This window comes from Rattus norvegicus, chromosome X (genome assembly GCF_036323735.1).
Source record: "Rattus norvegicus strain BN/NHsdMcwi chromosome X, GRCr8, whole genome shotgun sequence".
In the NCBI taxonomy this organism is placed as follows: Eukaryota; Metazoa; Chordata; class Mammalia; order Rodentia; family Muridae; genus Rattus; species Rattus norvegicus.
Genome location: NC_086039.1, coordinates 76,176,790 through 76,193,012, shown reverse-complemented (window position 1 = coordinate 76,193,012; position 16,223 = coordinate 76,176,790). Strand labels below are relative to the sequence as shown.

Below are 16,223 nucleotides of genomic sequence, written 5' to 3'. Positions count from 1 at the left end.
TGCTACACACCTCTGTTCAATTTCCTGACACTTTGTATATCATGCCACGAAAGTAAGAGGCTCCCAAGACCCAGTGTGGATGAGATTAGCTGAAATGTCCATCAAAGGGGGGGGGGAGATTAGGCAAGGCCTCAAGTTGGGGGATGAGGCCACCCACTCATTGCCAAATTTTTAACTCAGAATTGTTCCTGTCCAAAGGAAATACGGGGACAAAGTGTGGAGCAGAGACTGAAAGAAAGGCCATCCAGAGACTGCCCCACCTGGGAAACCATTCCATATACAGACACCAAACTCAGACACTATTGAGGATATCAAGAAGTACTTGCTGACAAGAGCCTGATATAGCTGTCTCCTGAGAGGCTCTGCCAGAGTCTGACAAATATAGAGGCAGACACTCATAGCCACCCGTTGGGCTAAGCATGGGCTAAGCTACAGAAACCCCAATGGAGGAGTCAGGGAGAGGACTGAAGAAGCTGAAGGGGTTTGCAACTCCATAGAAAGAACAATATCAACTAACCAGACCCCCCAGAGCTCCCAGGGACTAAACCACCAACCAAAGAGTACATATGGAGGGACCCATGGCTCCAGCTGCATATGTAGCAGAGGATGGCCTTGTTGGGCATCAGTGGGAGGAGAGGCCCTTGATCCTGTGAAGGCTCGGTGGCCTAGTGTAGGGAGTGCCAGGGCGGTAAGGTGGGAGTGGGTGGGTATGTGGGATAGCACCCTCGTAAAAGCAGGAGGAATGGGAGGGAAAACCAGGAAAGGGGATAACATTTGAAATGTAAATATATAAAATACCCAATTTTTTAAAAAAAGAACACAGAACTTAAAAATACAGTCCATCATTAAAACACAGTTTTTCTGTTACTTGGGGCTCTACTTCCTCTGTTTCACTTTAGCTTCTTAACTAATCTGATCTAACTGCAACCATTACAATTCTACACATCCTACAGTAGAGAAAGCTAAATATACTTGGTAAATGCTTTTATACTTTAAACTTATAGATTCAAGCCTGACTCCGCAAGATGAAAGTCTTGGGCTAAAAGCCCAAGGCACCACTATTGGGCTAAGAACCCAAGACTAGACAGGTTCATAGGCTTAAGAGAGAACCCACCACTATGCTGGTAAAAGAACATAGTATTAAACTGACTCCTATGGACTTCTGTTATACCCATAGATCAGTAAATCTCTCAGCCCTTATCAAAGAAGCCTATATTTACAGTAAATGGTAATTAACACCGTGACCCAACAATGGCCAAGGTGCAGAGAAAATAAGAGACTGCAGAACACCCAGCCCTGAAAGAAACACCCACCCAAACAAAGTTCAGGTACCATTGAGGAAGATAGGGAAGAAAGTATTTAAGGACTAGAGACAGTAGGCAACCACAAGAAAATATTATTTGGGGGAGGTCACAACAGTTAAGCTGCATACATGAATGCACAGCACTTGGGAGAGCATGTACAAAAACCTGTGTAAGTCCAAGCCACACCAAATCATAGCATGGAGATGCAAGCAGAGCTCACAGTCACACTGAAGCCATGGAGTTGCTGGTATTTCTTAGCTGCTGAAACAGAGGCAAACAGTTTTCTTAAGAGTATAAAGGTTTTCAACCTTCCTAATGCTATGGCCCTTTAATACAGTTTCTCATGTTGTAGCGATCCCAATCACAAAATTAATTTCATTGCTTCTTCATAACTGTAATTTTGCTACTGCTATAAATTGCAATGTAAATATCTGTGTTTTCCAGTGAGCTCAGCATTAGGCAACCCTGGTGTAAAGGTCATTACAGACTCACGGTTTGAGAAGTGCTAGTGGCAGCCTCTGCTAAATCAACCACCCTCCAGTGAAAGAATATTTGGGAGCTCAACTTGGTCTTGAAATTAAAAAAAAAAAAAAGAACACAAATTCGGGAGAGTAGGGTAGGGAAAGGGTGAATCAAGGAAAAGTTGGGAATTAGTGGATATGTTCCAAATATGTACAAAATTCTCAAAGAACAGATTAAAAATTTTAGAAGACCTGAATCACCAAGATCTCTCAGACACTGGATCACCAAGCAGGCAGCATACACCAGCTGATATGAGGCCCCTAACACATATACAGCAGAGGACTGCCAGGTCTGTGTTCAGTCAGAGAAGATGCACCTAACCCTCAAAAGCCCCAGGGAGTTTAGAAGTCTAGTGAAGTGGATGGGGTAGGGACATCTTTGTGGAGACATAGGGAGGAGGTATGGGACATGGAACAATCAGAGGGTGAACCAGGAGGGAAATAAACTCTGGAATGTAAAAATAAATAAATAAATAAATAAATAAATAAATAAATAAATAAATAAATAAATAAATAAATAAATTAGAAGAGAAGTATTTATATACATTTAACACTGGTTTTAGAATTAGAGATTAGATGACAGATCTTTTCTCCCATTCATGTGCATTTTTAAATACAAATTCCACCATACCATAGAAATACTATAGAATTTTGCTATTCAGTGAAATACTACTTGTATTTCCTTGTCTCCCTCACCATTATATCACCACAAAATTCCACAACTACTACCTTTATAACATCTGTCATTTCCATCTCCACTTTTTATCCAGTTCAGAACCTCAAAAATTCATTCTACTTCCAGTGTCATCTTCACAGGCAACTCCCCTCTCAGACACCTTCAATTATTTCCCACCAAAAAAGGCTTAAATTTTCATTTCTTCTCCCTAAAATGATATTCCATGGCTCTCACAAACTTACTCTTGTCCACCTCACAACCTCATGTGACTTGAGTCTTCCAAATACATTACATGGTTCAATATATCCATTGCCTACATTTATGTTTTATGTAAAATGATCAGTCTTTTAATGTCTTTTTCTACTTATCAACCAAACAAATCCTATTCACCCTCCCTGATCTCCCTGATGTAGTTTCAGAATTTCCTATTCTTCTTATTAATCAAAATCATTTAACATAAAAAAGTGAGTAAAAACATCTATAAAGCTTTCATTTTAAAAACTATATTTTTATTCTTTGTAAAAACTATATTTTTACTCTTTGAGAATTTTATACAATGAGCATATTCACCCTCTCCTCCCCTCTACTTAATTCTTCCAAAATCCACCCTCTATCACCTTATCCACTTCTATATTCATTTCCTCCAGAGAGAGACAGAGACAGAGAGACAGAGAGACAGAGAGAGAAACCTAAGCATGTGATTTTGCTCATCACAGAAGTCATGGGTTGCCAAATACAAATGCCAGCGACAAGTATTGAATATTTTCTCTCAAGTTGGGTAAGAGTATCCTGGAGAGCCCATAAACAGCAAAGGCTCTTGATAGTAAGACCATATTCTTGAACAAGCCCTATACTTTCATAATAGGACATGCAAAAATCAAATTGGTATGAGAAAGAAATGATGAATAGGAAGGGGATAATAGAAAGTAAGATATTTGAGAAGTCTGATAACAATACCTTGTTTATAAGGAAGAAAATGTTGGAGACTGAGAGATGGCTCAGAGGTTGACTGCTCTTCCAGACTTCCTGAGTTCAATTCCCAGCAACCACATGGTACCTCACGACTATTTATAATGAGATATGGATCTCTCTTTTGCTGCCATGCAGGCATATATGCAGGCAGAACACTATACACACAATAAGTAAATTTTTAAAAAAAGAAACTGTCAAAATGTTAAAGCTAATTAAAATTCATATAGTCGCAATGTAATTTATAGATTCAATGTTATATCCATTAAAATGTCTTGACATTCTTCAAAGAAGTAATAAAAAACAATTTCAAAATTTATATGTAGACTGGGAAGGTGGCTGAGTGGTGTGTTTTCTCCATAAACAAAAAATTTTAATTCAAAACATAAAATAATACCAAGTGTGGCTGCACATTATGTAACTTCAGCACTGTGTTGATGAATGTGGTATACAGAGACAGAAAGATTCCCAAATCAACGCATACACAAGCATGCCAAAAATAATAAAATTTATGTGAAAGGACAAAGGATCTTGAATGCTCAGTGTAATCCTGAACACAAAGGAAAATTCTAGAGTCACAACACTGCTTCATTTCATAATATACCACAAAGTTGTATTAACAAAGACACTATGGTATCATCATAAAAATAAGTGGAACAGAGTAGAGATACTGGGTATAAACCTATGCCTGCAACCAATTGATTCTTGACAAAAAAAAAAACGTTGCATAAAAGAGACCCTTTTAAATAAACATTAGAAAAACTTTGGGTTGATGTTTAAAACACTCTATCTCTTACTGTAAAAACTTAAAACATACCAGGAATCAAAATGTAAGAGTCAAAACCATGAAATTACTAGAAAACTTATAAGACTACTCATACACACTGCATCTGTTACTTGTTAATATGAGAAAACTTCTAACCAAGTAACAGGAAGGGTTTATTTTGGCTTACAGTTCAAGGGTAAGTTTCTTAGAAGGGACATTATCATAAGAGCTTGAGACAGCTATTCACATTACAGACAGGGGACAAAGACATGAATGCTGATGCCCAACTCTTCACCTCTTTTTTATATTATCTCTTCACTCTGATAATTGCTTTCTTTGCAATACAGCTATTTTTATTTGGATATAGTTCAGCTTGTCTATTTTTGTCTCTAGCCTTCTTTTTCTTAAGGCTACAATCCAAGTTAAGGGAATGGTGCTACCCATGTTAAGGATGAGTCGTCTTAGATCACCTAACATAATCAAGTTAATTCTTTTCACACAAGCCTTGAGATTTGCCTCTCAGGTGGAATTAAGTCATCTGAAGTTGACAGTCTATATTAAAGACCAACTTTAATATATGCACATTTTTCTGTATGTGACACCTCCTAAAACATGGGCCAAAATAGACAAACTGAACTAACTATATTCAAATCAAAACTTCTGTATTGCAAAGAAAACAATTAGCAGAATGAAGAGATTAAATACAATATAAGAAAATTGTCTACAGAGTATTTATTCAGAAAAGAATACCTAGATTACCTTTGCATTATCCATTCATCAGTTGATGGACATGAAAAGATGGTTATATAGCCATACACAATGGAATGATGGTCATAATTATTCTGAATGGAATTAGCCCAGATTCCAAAAGACAAATGATATCTGTCCTCTCTCATACATGGATTCTAGATTTGAATCATTAGATATATACAACCTGCTGAGTCCACTTACTGATGCTTGTATAGATATAGCTTCAGAGCTGGCCACTTGGTGTTGAATACACAATAGAAGGCACATCCATGGAGAACACTAATTTTCTATTTTAAAGCCACAGTTGTTAATTGCCAACAATTCTTCCTCTGGGGATGGAACCCTGTGAGATTTCCCTAATTCTGTTGAGGATATATAAAGAAGAAAAATTCCTTCCTGTTGTGGAATATAAATTAGTATAGACAGTATAAACATCAGTATAATTATTCCTTAAAAATCAGAGGCACCTACACCTGTGTTCTTATGGCACCATAATATGCAATAGCCGAAATGTGGAATTAACGTAGGTCTCCATTAATGGAGTAATGAACAAAGTATGGAGTATAAACAAAGACGACTATTACTCAGTAACAAAGAAAATAATTCCTGTCATTTGAAGCAAAACCAATAAACTTTGCAGAGGTCTGGATAATTCGAATAATCTAACAATGTACACACACGCGCGCGCGCGCACACACACACACAGTAATATATTTATCTGTACACACATACATACATAAACACATGTATTTAACCCATCTACACACTACTACTACTACTACTGCTACTATTACTACTACTACTATTACTGTTAGTAGTTGTTGTTTTGTTTCATGAGTAGAATATCAGAAAACTCCAATTGAACTTAGAAAAATTAATTCTATACTTAACAGGGATAAAGTAGAGGAAATAAGTTTAGAAATAGATATTAAACTCTGCTTTAAAGTATTCTGCAGTACCTTGTAGTACTCTAAACCATGGTGTATTGATTATAGCCTTTTTATTAAGAGATAGAATAAAAGAGCTTCATGCGTCCAAACATAAAAACAGGTGATAAGAAGAGGATGCTAACTACCCCAAGTTGGTCATCCATTACGTTGTATGTATGTTAAAATATCAAACTGTGCCCAATACAGTTGTTACCCCCAATCATTTTTCACTTAAATATCGTGCAGAAAATAAAGTTCAATAGTGGTGCTTATTTAGCATGGACATGGCTTTGGGATTGACCCAACACAATCCAAGTCTTTTCAAGAAAATGGCCACAGTCAAAAGTATATATTCTCCCTTCTAGTCTGAACCAGTGCCCTGAGCAGACCTTGGGTGCTGACTCTACATCCAGTTCCACAATACCCAGAGGAAGCCCAACTCCCAGGTGCTCTAACATGCCCAGGATCACTGGTGAGGAGGCCACAGCAACTGCCCGAACAACTGAACAACCAGAGTAACTGGACTCCCCCTTCTCCCGGGATCCAGGAATGCAGGAACCCCCACCCAGCCAGTGGCACGGGTTCCTTCCAATTTGAATCTGCACCCAGAGAAGACCTGGAGTGCTGGCTCTGCACCCACTCCTACAACACCCAGAAGGAGCCAAACTCCCAAGTGCTGTGAAATGCCCTGGATGCCAGGATCCCAGAATCCCAGAGGAAGCTCGACTCCAAGGAAATCAGACACAACCAGGAGCACTAACGCTCTGACACACTCAAGAACACAGTTGAGGGCACAACACCTTACCCAACACCCAGCATAATAGGGACCCCCACAGGAACCAGAGAAACACAAATCCCTGCCCAGCCAGAGGAATGGTTCCTTCCAGCTTGCACCAGTGCTGGAAACAAACCCAGGGCTCTGGCTCCCCACCCACTCCTGCAACACTCTGAGAAAGCTTGACTCCCAGGAGCTCTGACACAACAGGATCTCAGGAGCTTGGTCACACCAGGACTTCAGGACCCCAGAGGCAGCTTGACTCCCAGAGGCTCTTAAACACCCAAGATCTCAAGATCTCAGGAGCACAGGATCACAGAATCACAGAATAACTGGATCACAAAGACAGATGGACTCTGAGGAATTCTGACAAAACCAGAATCACAGAAGGGACAGGCTACAATCAGAGACAGCAAGGACAGGTAGCACTAGAGATAAACAGCAAGCACAAGAACATGAGCAACAGAAACCAAGGCTACTTGGCATCATCAGAACCCAGTTCTCCCATACAGCAAGTCCTGGATACCCCATCACACTGGAAAAGCAAGATTTGGATTTAAAATGGTATCTCACTCCATTTGCCACCAGAGCTGGGGCTGCCCCACAACCTCCATCCCAAAATCTGCCTGCTGAGAGCTGGTCTTCCATAATCGCTCTCCCTCCTAAGCTCACAGGTAGAACCTTTTCTCTCCATTGACTATCCAAAGAGAGACCAGTCTGGAGTACACATGACTCTGGAGCCACAGGGTGTCCTAGGACGGGACCCTTCTGGTCTTCATCTGCATCCAGTGACAAAGACTGACACTAACTAGGAGTAAAAGGTTGCAAAAATATTTTTCCAAGCAAGTGGTCTGAAGAAACAAGCTGGATTAGCCATTCTAATAACAAATAAAATTGACTTTCAACAAAATGTTTTCAAAAAAGATAAGGAAGGACACTTCATACTCATCATAGGAAAAATCTACCAAGAGGAACTATAAATTCTGAACATTTATGCTCCAAATGCAAGGACACCCACATTCATAAAAGAAAGTTTACTAAAGCTCAAAACACATATTGCACCTCACACAATAATATCGAGATACTTTAACACCACGGTCTCATCAATGGAGAGATCATGGAAACAGAAACTGAAAAGAGACACTGTGAAACTAACAGAAGTTATGAACCAAATGGATTTAACAGAAATCCACAGAACATTTCATCCTAAAGCAAAAGAATATACTTTCTTCTCAGCACCTCATGGTACCTTCTACAACCAAAATTGACCTATAATCAGTCACAAAACAGTCTTCAACAAATACAAGAAGATTGAAATAATCCCAGATCACCACGAAATAAGGGTGGTCTTCAATAACAACAGAAACAACAGAAAGGCCACATACACATGGAAGCTGAACAATGCTTTACTCAATGATAACTTGGTCAAGGAAGAAATATTGAAAGAAATTAAAAACTTTAGAATTGAATAAAAATGAAAGCACAAGATACGAAAACTTATGGGACACAACAAAAGCAGTGCTAAGAGGAAAGCTCATAGCTCTGAGTGTCTCCAAAAAGAAACTGGAGTGCGTATACGCTAGCAGCTTGACAGCAAACCTGAAAGCTCTAGAACAAAAAGAAGCAAATACACCCAAGAGGAATAGCCAGCAGGAAATAATCAAACTCAGGGCTTAAATCAACCAAGTAGAAACAAAAAGAACTATGTAAAGAATCAGAAAAAAAAAAAACAAACCAGGAGCTGGTTCTTTGTGAAAATCAATAAGGTAGATAAACCCTTAGTTAGACTAACCAGTGAGCACAGAGTCATTATACAAATTAAGAAAATCAGAAATGAAAAGGGAACCATAACAACCGAAAATGAGGAAATTCAAAAAATTATCAGATCATACTACAAAAGCCTATACTCAACAAAACTGGAAAATTTGGAGGAAATGGACAGTTTCCTAGACAGGTACCAGGCACCAGAGTTTAGTCAGGATCAGATAAACTACCTAAACTGTCCCATAACCCTATAGAAATAGAAGCAGTCATTAAAAGTCTCCCAACCCCAGAATGTACCAGAGACCTGGGAAGTGAGGGACCCTCAGGACTCAGAGCAGGGGACTGTAGATGAAATGCCCTACAGTGGGGAGAGGAGCTTGTTGAGCCTACCTCCAGCAGAAATACAGGGCATCAGTTGAGGGATGAGGTTGCTATTCCACAGTCAAAACTCTGACCCGTAATTCTTCCTGTCTAAAAGAAATACAGGAAATGAAATGGAGAAGTGCCTGAGGAAAAAAGGTCCAGGGACAGGCCCAAAGTGGGATTCAGCTCAAGGGGAGGCCCCAAAGACTGAATTACTGAAGCTATGAGGTGTTCACAATAAGGAACCTATCATGACTGCTCTCCAAAAGACCTAACGAGCAGCTGAAAGAGCTAGATACAGATATGTACACCCAACCAATGAACAGAAAGAGCTGACCCCTCTGGTGGAATTGAGAAGAAGCTGGAGAAGCTGAAGGGGAGGGCAACCCTGTAGGAAGACCAGCAGTCTCAATTAACCTGGACACCTGAGATCTCTCAGACACTGGATCACCAACCAGGCAGCATAAACCAGCTGATATGAAGCCCCCAACACATATACAGGAGAGGACTGCCTGGTTTGGGTTCAGTCAGAGAAGATGCACTGGACCCTCAAGAAACTGGAGGCCCTAGGAAGTTTAGACGTCTGGTGGGGTGGTTGGGGTAGGGATATCCTCATGGAGACTGGGCAGGGGGTTGGGGGTGAAGGAGGTTTGGAATGTGGAACAGTTAGAGGGTGGACCGAGAGTGGAATAAAATCTGGAGAATAAAAATAAATAAATAAAAATTTTAAAGTAAAAAAATAGTCTTCCAACCAAAAAAAAAAAAGCCCAGGACAAGATGGGTTTAGTGCAGAATTCTATAAGAACTTCAAAAAAGACTTAATACCAATACTATTCAAACCCTTCCACAAAATAGAAACAAAAGGAACATTACTCAATTAGTTATTTGAAGCCACAATTACACTTATCCATAAACCACACAAATACCCTATAATGAAAGAGAACATCAGACCAATTTCGGTCATGTATAGTGATGCAAAAATACTCAATAAAAGTCTCCCAAACTGAATCCAAGAACACATAAAAATGCTCATTCACCGTGTTAAGTAGGCTTCATCCCAGGGATGCAAGGATAGTTAAATATATGGAAATCCATCAATGTAATCCACTATATAGGCAAATGGATGAAACTAGAAAATATCATTCTGAATGAGGTAACCCAGTCACAAAAGAATACACGTATGCACTCACTGTTAAGTGGATGTTAACCCAAAAGCTCAGAATACCAAAGAATTAATTCACAGATCATGAAGCTCAAGAAGAAGGAAGACCAAAATGTGGATGCTTCAGTACTTAGAAGGGAGAACAAAATACTCATGGGAGGAAATACAGGGACAAAGAGTGGAGCAGGGACTGAAGGAAAGGCCACTCAGAGACTGCCCCTTCTGGGGATTCATCCCATATGCAGCCACCAAACCCAGTCACTATTGCTGAAGCCAAGAAGTGCTTGCTGACAGGAGCCTCGTGTGGATGTCTCCTGAGAGGCTCTGCCAGAGCCCTACTGATACAGATGAGGATGATTGCAGCTAACCATTGGACTGGGCACAGAGACCCCCAATGGAGGAGTTAAAGAAAAGACTGAAGGAGCTGAAGAGGTTTGCAAGCCTATAAAAAGAACAATATCAACCAAGCAGACCCCAGCAGAGATCTCAGGGACTAAACCACCAACCAATGAGAACACATGGAGAGACCCATGGCTCCAGCTGCATATGTGGCAGAGGATAGCCTTGTTGGGCATCAATGGGAGGAGAGGTCATTGGTCCTTGAAGGCTCAATGCCCCAGTGTAGGGAAATGCCAGGGGAGGGAGGAGAGAGGGAAGAGTTGGTTGGGTGTAGGAGCATCCTCATAATAGCAGTGAGGAGGGGGATCGGATAGGAGGTTGCTAGAGGGGAAACCTGGAAAGGTGATAACATTTGAAATGTAAATAAAGAAAATATCCAATAAAAGAAATAAAAGTATATAATCTGATCGTTCATTCATATTTCCAAAAATGTTTATCTTGGTTATTTTCATTCAGATGGTATTTTTTCTATTGTGAAAATGCTTTTTGATGATTCTTTGCTTCACCCTTTAAGCTGATATCTTTTAATTAGTGTCTATTGAGTCCCTGTTGCTTTTATTTCTTAGTTGACAATGGGCAAATTGTTGCATTTTTCCCTATATAATAACTTTTGAATGCAGGACAAAAAATATAGATGAATAGTAGAGTTGAAATGAAGAGTATTTGCATACAAAATATGCCCACTAATTTTCTAGTAGACCATTCTGGCCCTAAGTTTTACTACAGTTCTTGTTACTTTCAGTGAATTGTAGATTTATGACACTAAGGAAGATTCTGTCCATCAGTCATCCCTCTATAACTATACAATGTAGTTTGTTGTTTGGTACTATGATTTTGTGGACTTAGTAAGTGGTTTTCCTGGTCAAATCTACGTTTGGGGCAGGATTTTTGTACCTGGTCCTCAGGGTGGAAATTTTTCAGAATCCATGTTTGTCCCCACACTACTCTAGTAAATATTATGTCCATGTTGGGAATAAGGGACAATTTCCTGACCCTCCCCATAGCAGCAGATGTTTGTTTTGTATTGGTGCAGTATCCTGTTGGTGAGATATTTTCCTGCCTTTTTCTCAGTGCAGAATGCCTTTCTTCTACCTTTCGTCTTCAAATGTTGGATCTATGCCCAGTTCCTAGGAATGAGGAACAGAAGGTTTGCCATCCTTTCTTTCCCGTGAGATAAGGCTTCTGTTGCATATGAGAGAAGGGTCCAAGGAAGCATTGCATTATTCCTAATACCCACTGACTGCCAAACACCCTTTCCACTCCATTTTCCTAATGCTATCTAAATCTTTAAAATTGTTCGTGAATCCTTCATATACATCTGTGGGGAAGAGTATACAAGACATTTTAAACTTTCCTTGCATCTAGAATCCCATGTATTTTTTTCATTCTGAACAAATACGAACTCATATCTGACCTCTAGGAATTAGCTTAATTTTATCTGATTTATTCTTTTCCTCCTGTGTGATGGTTAGTTACTTCTCAGGTTCTGTCAAAGGTGAAACAGTTTGTTTTGCTTATCTCTTCTTGGAGGAACTCATCAGCATTTGCCCTTCAGAATCCTTGGTAGACTTGCAGTGTCTGTTTTGAATTTTTGGTTTTGGGGTTTTTTTTAATATAATTTATATAAGCATGGGAAAACCACAGATAAATAATAATTGTAACAATGATTACTATTTTGATATTTTTGTCTTTGTATGTGAATTGTCCTTTATCTTGTGTAATATTTATGACTATTTTTTCTTTTATGCTTTTGACATCCTGGTTATAATATCGTATGGAGAATTTTTCCTCTGGTCATCTCTACTGGGAGTTATACATGCCCCTTGTGCTTGAATACCTACTTCTTTCTATAAATTTTGGAAGTTTTCTACTATAACTTCACTAAATAGTCCACTTCTTGGATTTTAACGATGCTGCTGCTTCTACACCATGAATTTTCAGGTTGTGTCACATTTAGTGTTCCCATTCTTGGATATCTTCATGCTTCTTAAAATTTTTCCTTCTATGTATCTGTTTGTATTATTTTTATCGACTTTATATTCCACTCCTGAAATTAGTTCTTCAGTATACTTTTGTCTAAGAAGAATAATGTTGCTGTATTTTTTAATTTGATTAATAATCTTTATTTCAAATATTTCTGTTTGGTTGTCTTCAATGATTCAATTTTTTCTAAATTTTTATCAGTATTTTGAGCCTCTGCCTCCAATTTATTAAATGTTGCATTCATTTTGGAGACTATTTGCTAAGGTCTTGGATACTATTAATTCCCTTAATTAGTGCACAATTGTGTTCAGTTTTTCCACATGATCACTAATTGCTTCTAACTCTAAGAACCTAAGCTTTGTTTTCAGACATTTGGATATTCCTATGATATTTTGGATTCCCTTGTAGGTGGGCTGATTAGTTGGTGTTGAGTTGTGCGTGGTGGTTGTGCCATATGTTTTGTGTTTCTTTGTCATATTTTACACATCTGTTGAAGTAGATATGTTTTGATGACTTCTGTTTCTTCTTTGGAGCCAATTGTAAGATTCTGGTTTCTGGGACTCTTAGAGGAATACTGATGTGCTGTTCAGCTCTAAGGACTGGTAAGACATTGTGTTGATTACCAATGAGTTGCTGAAATGTTCCTGTCTTGTTGATGTGCCAACAGGACGAAGGGTGGGTCTTTACACTAAGCTGAAAAATGGAGTCAAAATCTTGGTCAACCATAGAATCTGTGAATGTTCTAGAGGCAGAATAATAACCTTCTGATGCATTTAAGCCTTTTTGTTATGGTATTAGAATCACAGAATCAAACTAACCTCTAGGACCACAGAAATATAGATGCTAGTATCTCAAAAATAGATGTCCCGCACTGTCTCTCGCCAACAAGAATACGCGGGAACACACGAATCCTTCTGTAGCCAAAATGCTTATTATTTATTAATAATAGAGGGCGCTGGGATGCCAGCATGGCGCGGCTCATATACACCCTAGCGCGGCGCATCCACACCTGATTGGTTGCTTACCCATGATCTCATTAGGCACGCCTGGAGTGGGCAAAGACCTGGCACAAAGGCACTCTTGCACATGCACACACAGTTAACTTCCTGAAAGGAAGTCGGCTGGCGTGGCGGAGGCCAGCGCCATCTTGTAATGGCGAAACTATCTCGGCCTTCCACGTGGGGCGTAGTGGAAGCCAGCGCCATCTTGTGGTGGCGAATGTTATTGCGGCCCTCTACATCTCCCCCTTATTATTTTATTAATTAATAACAATAAATTATTGTCTAGGCTGGTCTAGGTCCCTGCAGTTACGTCCATCTGCTGTGCCTCCTGTCTTAGGTCGTTCCTCTATGTCACAGCCTTATCGAAGGGTAACCCTATCGCCACTGGGCCCTGTGTACTGTGCATGAGGAAAGTTGCCCGTCTCTGGATACCACAGTGCTGTGTGACAGTAACTGTTAAATGACCTAGGGCGAACTCTAAAAAGAGGCCAGCCAGAAAATGAGTTAGTGGGGAAATCATGATCACCCTATCGCATGCAATGAGGAAACCTCAGCGATGTGGAAGGGCTGATCAAAGAATCATTGAGTCTCTCTCATCCCAGTGCAATGGATCCACAGATCCATGGGGTGCAAGAGCAGAGAACTCAGATACCGACTAATTTTTGAAGATAGATAACCAAATTTCAGGGGAGGCCCCTTGTTCAATGGCCACAAGTGCTTGAGTGATAACAGCCTTGTCACGTTTCTGTTGAGATCTGAGTTTGCAAACCAACCATAGCATGAACACTAATCCACAGCATAGGGCTGCACCAAACAGAGCCACTCCCGATAAGTAGTGTGCACCTCATCTGGTTCTCTTCAGCTGTTACCACCAAGGGCCGTAGTCAAGCCGCTCCTATAATAAAATTTAGAATTCCCAATTGTTAGCAACTACTCCAGAAAGTTCACCCACTGTGTTTGTCTAACAATAGAATGGGGGAAGGTAACTCCAGACACTGTAGACACAATGGCTATAGCAGTAAATGGCTGCTACAATAGCAGTGAAAGTAACAAGGTCTTTTCCAGGACAGTTCAGGATCTCTGGAACAACCAGCAGGCAATGGAACCATGTCTGAGATCTGCACAACCAGGACAGAGTTCCCCAGTCCACAGCAGCTTCACGCAGGTGGCATTCCTGTGAAGCTACAGTCTGCAAAATGACAGCACCAGTTAAGGCAGCAAGAGTCACCAGGGGAATAAGGGGGGCAAGGGTAATGGAGTCCAGTCTTCTCCAGCAAACAGCAGTGCACAGAGGGTCTGAGCGTAGGCCACAGAGGGTCTGAGCGTAGGCCACAGTGGGATGGGACACATGCAGCAGTAACACTGACTGCAGCAAGGCCAAAATCTCTGTGATGACAAATGATGAGGGGGAATCTTCCATCTTCCTCTCAGGGCAGAGGAATGACTCCAGGGACCCGAACCACGAAAGCTGAATCTTCATGCAACCAGGATCAGCAAGTCTCAGCAACCACCTCTGGCAGCTGGCATACTCTTGTAGCATCCTGTAGAAAAAACACAAACATTCCCTCTTCCCCATATAAAATATCTGGAACAGGATCATGTCAAATATGTGGATCTTTCTATTTCACCTAGGCAGAAGTATGCCTAGTTGTAGGGTGCCATAAACTTTGGCATCCAAATTTTAAAATTGAAATAAAAGGAGCATTATTTAGCATACAGGGATAACTCCCCCTTTTTATTTATTAAGATATAGTAGAGATATTATTTATTAAGGTAAGTCCTCGAGGATTAAATTGAGGACGCTGAGCACTTGTATTTATAAATTGACTTGTATACCAAATTATTGTTTCTAGCATTATTGTTTTGGATATATAAAGAATGAGATTTTTTGACTAATTGTTCCTATGTAAGGCCTATAATCTGCCTGGTATCATTGTCCTCCCTTGCTAAAGGGTCCAGGCAATCCAGTTTGAGTTCCCAAATGGCCTACAAAGGAACAGTACTTAGTGCTCATAACTCCAGAACCATCTCTCCAGAGTGCCATCTCTCCAGAACCTCACAAGTTTTAAGCATTAATTAGAAATGCCGAATCCTGTAAACAAGGTCCAGATTTAGCCTTATTTAGAAATCCCTGAGTTGGCAGGGTGAGGCTGGGCGTTGAAAGTAAGCAAATGGAGTCTTCCTCTTTTCGTGAGGGTGTGTTATCAACTCCATTACCATTTTCAAAGAGCTGGGTCTGTGGTTTTGTTTAGTTGTCTGAGCCAGAGCACTGAAAGGACAGTGAGTTGTCAGACATTCACACTGAAATCATCACTCACTGATTTCATTTAGAAAACTTGTCTCCAACAAGGCATTAACTAATTGTAAAATTTAAGGGTTAGTAGGATCAAAAAAAAAAGGAAAACTTTTTAATCAATTGTGAAACTACAAGCCACACGTTGGCTATCAGTATATGAATTGAAAGCTTGATTTTTTAACATTTTAAAAACAGTGGCTACAGCACGTAATTTAATAGTCTGTGTTGAAGCAGGGGAAATTCAAGAGAATAAACAAGTGATCCAATCATACCTGTAGCCTTTTCATTAGATGAACCACCTATAGATACAGTAAGTGCATTTCCTATGGGTTGCATGCACAAATATACAGGAAGTACAAAAGCATGCAAAGAGTAAAATTATCAATTTTGCCTGAAAAATTTGTATATGTAATAGGCCAAATATCAGTATTTTGTAATAACCAATTTAATTGCTGTTTGGAATAAGGTATGTTTCACCAGGTTTCTTTTTAAAATACTTCCATGACTCTAGCCTACAATTCTGTATTAACACAACTGAAGCTTTATCTCCAATAAGGATAACAAA

General features: G+C 39.8%; 1 protein-coding gene across 1 annotated transcript in view; it reads right to left on the bottom strand.

The window, feature by feature from the left end:
- The window catches only part of P2ry10 (P2Y receptor family member 10), a 95,933-nt gene extending 86,984 nt beyond the window's left edge, over positions 1–8,949 (bottom strand). Inside the window, exon 1 of the mRNA XM_063280020.1 lies at positions 8,845–8,949. Coding sequence (XP_063136090.1) covers positions 8,845–8,866 — 22 coding nt within the window. The 5' untranslated portion in view covers positions 8,867–8,949. The remainder of the gene's footprint in view (positions 1–8,844) is intronic.
- Between the last annotated feature and the right edge of the window lie 7,274 nt (positions 8,950–16,223).